Source organism: Rosa chinensis, chromosome 6 (assembly GCF_002994745.2).
Source record: "Rosa chinensis cultivar Old Blush chromosome 6, RchiOBHm-V2, whole genome shotgun sequence".
NCBI lineage: Eukaryota > Viridiplantae > Streptophyta > Magnoliopsida > Rosales > Rosaceae > Rosa > Rosa chinensis.
The window spans coordinates 13,856,953-13,861,530 of NC_037093.1; the positions used below are offsets into that span (position 1 = coordinate 13,856,953).

Consider the following 4,578-nt stretch of genomic DNA (forward strand, 5'->3'; position numbering starts at 1 on the left):
CAGGACGGTTTGCCACCTCTACTCTAGTTGCAAGGAACTTCCAAATTCCAATCATACAAAGCAAAGAAACTTCTACATTAAATACCCTAATTATTATACAAAGGAACTTCCAGAAAAGAGCAAGGAAACTTCAAGGGAAGTATACTAGAACTTCCCAAACAAAAACCATTCACGCGTCTTACGCACGCGTCTTAACGTAAGACGCGTTCTAGCGTAGGACGCGTGAATGATTTTTGCTTGGGAAGACGCGTCCTACGTTAGGACGCGTCCAATCTCATATAAAAGTAGTTCACGATCATTTCTTAATAACAAGTTTTTCTTGTCCGTTCTTCAGTGGCTTTGAAGTTTGAACCCTGCATCAATATTTCTTTTCACTATCGATATACAAGTACGGAGTAACTAGTATGCTTTATGATTTAATTTCTGCTTTATCATGATTCAATTTCCATCAAAGCAAATGGAGCCTTATATATATCCTCCCTATGCTTTATGTGTCGTGAATTTGTAGAATCAACTGTAGGTAAACTGAACTACTATTATGGAGGCCCCTTACAGTTCAGTCTCCAGTGAGTCTCATTCGATTACAATTGGTTCCGGTTCTGGTATTTGTAATGAGCTAACGCCCAGCGCACCCTTTCCTGAGTATGCTTCCAACAGGCTTAGAACAAAGGTACGTAGCTTTCAAGACTCACTGCTCGTCTGCTCCATTATGACTATGACAGGCATAGAACAATGAACCTAGCTATCCTTTCCTTCTACTGTTAATTCAACTTATCTTGATAATCTTCTCTTCCTCTGTACAACCATGCTTACCATTTCCCAAAACCCAGATTGCAGTTCAACAAACTTTAAATTAAGCTTTGAATATATATGAATTTCAATGAAGGGAACTTAAACCCAAATGAAATCAAATTGTAGAGTTAAGAGAATGCAGAGGAATCAGCAATACAGACTACTAAGATGAAAGCGATACTGGAAGAAACAATACAAAAACAAAATAAACGCAGATACAAAAGAACCCAGCAACTGGGCGAGAAAGCCTCAGGTCTGCACATCACCTATAAGGTTGGATTACCCATCACCTGCAATAAATAGATTACCCAAACTGAAAGCTACAGTATCCATCATCTGCAAGGCAACAACCCACTTCAATCTGATGCGTTCATTGTGACCTTAGCTTGAAGCTTCAAGTTCTCCACCTCAAATTAATTTCCACCATGTAGATATTTGGGGATCCTTCATCCTTGACAATTTCGAATCTGGTTTCATACTTATCCTCGAACCTTTTGATTTTTGAATGGATAACATTTCAATCCCCAAACATTCTGTTTGGTAAGAAAAGAAAGTAAAAGAAGTCGCGAAAGTAGCAATCAAATTGAACATTATTCTCGAGCCAAATTCGACGTTAGTATTTTGCGTTTTTTTTGTTTTTGGTCTGACAATTTGATCTTAATCAAGAAAGAGAAATCTATATTTTCAATTTTCATTTTTAAAGATGAGTTAATAGAGTTAGATGTTTTTAAATACATGATATTTGTCAGACTTTTATTCGAGAACAGGGTTGGTATGAGAGAAACAATTAATAAATATTGCAGGAGGAGACACAGATTGACCCGTCGATAATGTCGGGTTTACAGAATCAGGTAGATGCCTCTGAGACAAGGCACAAGACAAAGGTATTACTCCGACTCTATTGATCTTGCCGCTGTGACCTACTACTAATTAGCCGAACGCCGATATTGTTCTTTGCTTTGCTACGTATTTTACCACTAATTGCGCATGTCTACCAAAACTGTTGGAAGAAAAAATTGATAGACTAGCACAGTTGATCTCGTGTTACCACAATTTTGTAGGTTACTTCAGCAGAGTGGAAATTTATACTTGCTGGCGTTTGCCTAGAGGTTTTATCTATTGCTTTTGATCAAGTTGCTTCCCCAACCAAAGGCGGCTATGCACTATTAGGTCTATTTTTCGTTTTTGCTGCTCTAGTCCTCAGCCTCTGGGAACTCATTCACCAGTATAGAAAGGAAAGAGCCAAATCCAGGAGAGTTGGAGTTCGGCGGTTTCATGATCATCGACGATCAAAAAATCCACGATCATTTTATGCAGTTTTGGGTAGTAGTTCCATCATATATGGATTAGTTTTTGGCATCACTCAGTGTATTTGCTCGATTGTTCAGTGTGTTTTCTTCCTTCGCCACGGGGATAATCCTATAAAAGCATCACTTTCGCCTGCCGTCTTTCTTATTTGTATGGCAATTAAAAAATTTATTTGCCCATATGCTGGTGAATAAGATCAAGCCAAGTGGATTTTCTGAGGTCCCATTTCTTTAAGGTGCCAACAAGAAAACACACACACGCTTTCTCTTGAAACAGTACGTTAGAGAGAGAACAGATCTGAAACCCGTTTTCCCTCCCCCTCCTCTCTAGCTCAGATCTAGATCCCTCTGGATCCAGATCGAAGGTTTAAGAGTTGGGGGCGGCTCCTCTGTCCGGGCTCTGTCCCTGCTTTCCCCTTTTTCCTGTGTTTTAGTTCTCTGGTTTTAGCTCAGCTCTTCCATTCAGTTTGAATCTTCCAACAATGTGGCCAAGATCCTTACTGCTCTCCTTCCATGGTCATCCCTACACCTCCCTCACCTTTGTTTTTCTTTTCCTCTTTGTTTGGTTTCTTGGTGAGATCGTTTCTCTTGGTGAATGGGTGCAAACTTTCTCTTTTCCTTCTCCGTTGGCAGCTTTCCCCCTTTTGGGACAAGGAAGAATACTTGGCTGCTAGCTCGTTCCGAGTCTCTTTCACGGAGCACTTCGGCGGGAACCTCGACGACGAGAACTCAGGTTGAGCTTCTCGGTTCGACCTCCTTCTGGGAGACCTTCTGTCGATTTACGTTTATGGGGGTACAGAGATGGAGATCTAGATTTGCTTACCAGAGATCTTCGGAGGCTCGATTTCGACAAATGAATCATTCTTGCAGATTTTGGTTGCTGCCTTGCTCCGTTGCTGTCGGCAGAGTTGGGCGGCGGTTGGTTCTTGATTCGACTTGGTGGACATGGACTGGGCTCGGTTTTTGGCCTATGTGTTGGGCCTCGGTTTGTTACTCTACGTTTCCTAGTTTTAGGGCTGCTTTTGTAACTCCCTCGGGAGCTTGTCCTTTATGGACCTTGTACCCTTTATGGGCTGTTGCCTTTTAATGCATTGTTCCTACTTAATCAGAAAAAAAAGCTAAGTGGCTTACTTTTTGCAGAGAAAGAGGAACCTATGAGACGCGGAGCTAGCTATAGGTTTCCGTATTTAAGGGCCAGTTCTTTCTTGTACATTCGTCTTTTAATTTGATTTAATCTTAGTATTGCCTCCTTATTTGTGTCCACAATTATGTCATTAATTATTTAATTATATGTATCCCTGATTGATTTCTATCAGTCTCGCGCATCTCTTCTTTTTTTGTTCTTTTCGTATATCGAAAGTTCGAAACTGTCAAGTAGCAAAAATGAGGAGTAACTATTGTAGCTACTTAACATGCGAGCCTACCATTGCAACACTCCAATTATTTTTTCAATCGTTGCTTGTGTTAGTGTTGCTTTTTAATTTTTGAAGATGCGAAAAATAATAATAATAATAAAATGCATTGCTTCTGTTGGTGACAAATGTACTTTTGTCCTAGACCAAGATGATTTTAGAGTTCACGATACCACTATCAATTTTGAGCAGACAAAAGGGGGAAAAAAACTAGCTTAGAGCAAGTTCACCCGTTGTCAAGAAAAGGCAAAGTCGAGAAGTCAAGAATTCGACTGGTCAAGTTACTATTCATTGTCACTGGACATAGGTTTACACCCGTTGTTTTTCTTGCCCGGTCAACACTGTTCACCTTTTCACTGTTCACCCAAAATTTACTGTTCACCAGTGGGTTTCACTGTTTATTTTTACAGTTCCTCACATTAATTGGTCAGTGCTCTTCACAGCCTCTCACCAGTGCGTCTCTCTCTTGCTGGCCCATGTGATGTCAGCCACGATCAGTGGCAGGCAGAGGTGGCAGCAGGCCAAGCCTGGGCAAAGAAAAAGGCAGCTGCTTGACATTTTTCTTGCCCTTGGTCAAACAAAGGCAAAAGCTGCCCAGGCAAAACAGAGCCGGTGGAGGGGAAAAATAGAGCTTGCCCAGTCAAAATCATGGAATGCTGAGGTGGTGCCCGGGCAAAAGAGCACCGGTGCACTTGCTCTTATAGGGTGTGGAATGCGATCTTAAGGTCATTGGTTTGATTTTCGTGCCAAGGTCAGATTATGAGGAACTGGCAAATAAAGCAGTACACTATGCTCAAGGGCTTCCATTAGCACTTGTGCTTTTGGGTTCACTTCTTTGTGGTAAACATTTGGATCAATGGCAAACTGTCTTATCAGTGTTAGATAATAAGAAAAGAGTTTCTAACAAGAAGATTTTACAGGATCTGAAAATAACTTATATTGCATTAGAATCGTTGGCAAACTATGGTACTACTTCCACAGCCTTGGTTTGGTGGGATTTGACTCCTCCATTCATACTATCATCATGTAATAGTGACCATTTAGGTCTTCCACAGTTTCGCATACGC

General features: G+C 40.9%; 1 protein-coding gene across 3 annotated transcripts; it reads left to right on the plus strand.

The window, feature by feature from the left end:
• The first annotated feature begins 316 nt into the window (after positions 1-316).
• Positions 317-3,360, plus strand: LOC112172696. Of its 3 annotated transcripts, none has more exons than XM_024310151.2 (4): positions 319-388; positions 509-670; positions 1,596-1,676; positions 1,854-3,360. In XM_024310151.2, the coding sequence occupies exons 2-4, from the start codon at positions 539-541 to the stop codon at positions 2,292-2,294; spliced, it is 654 nt and encodes a 217-aa protein (XP_024165919.1). In that variant the 5' UTR covers positions 319-388; positions 509-538; the 3' UTR covers positions 2,295-3,360. The 3 variants fall into 3 exon arrangements, with proteins under 3 accessions (XP_024165918.1, XP_024165919.1, XP_040365126.1); XM_040509192.1 differs by having other exon boundaries at positions 322-388; positions 521-670; XM_024310150.2 differs by having other exon boundaries at positions 317-670.
• Positions 3,361-4,578: the final 1,218 nt, after the last annotated feature.

Coding starts and splice junctions, on each gene's coding strand:
- LOC112172696 (XM_024310150.2), top strand. CDS start 539: ATGGAGGCCCCTTACAGTTCAGTCTCCAGTGAGTCTCATTCGATTACA. Junction 671..1,595: donor CCAACAGGCTTAGAACAAAG/GTACGTAGCTTT, acceptor TAAATATTGCAG/GAGGAGACACAGATTGACCC. Junction 1,677..1,853: donor AGACAAGGCACAAGACAAAG/GTATTACTCCGA, acceptor ACAATTTTGTAG/GTTACTTCAGCAGAGTGGAA.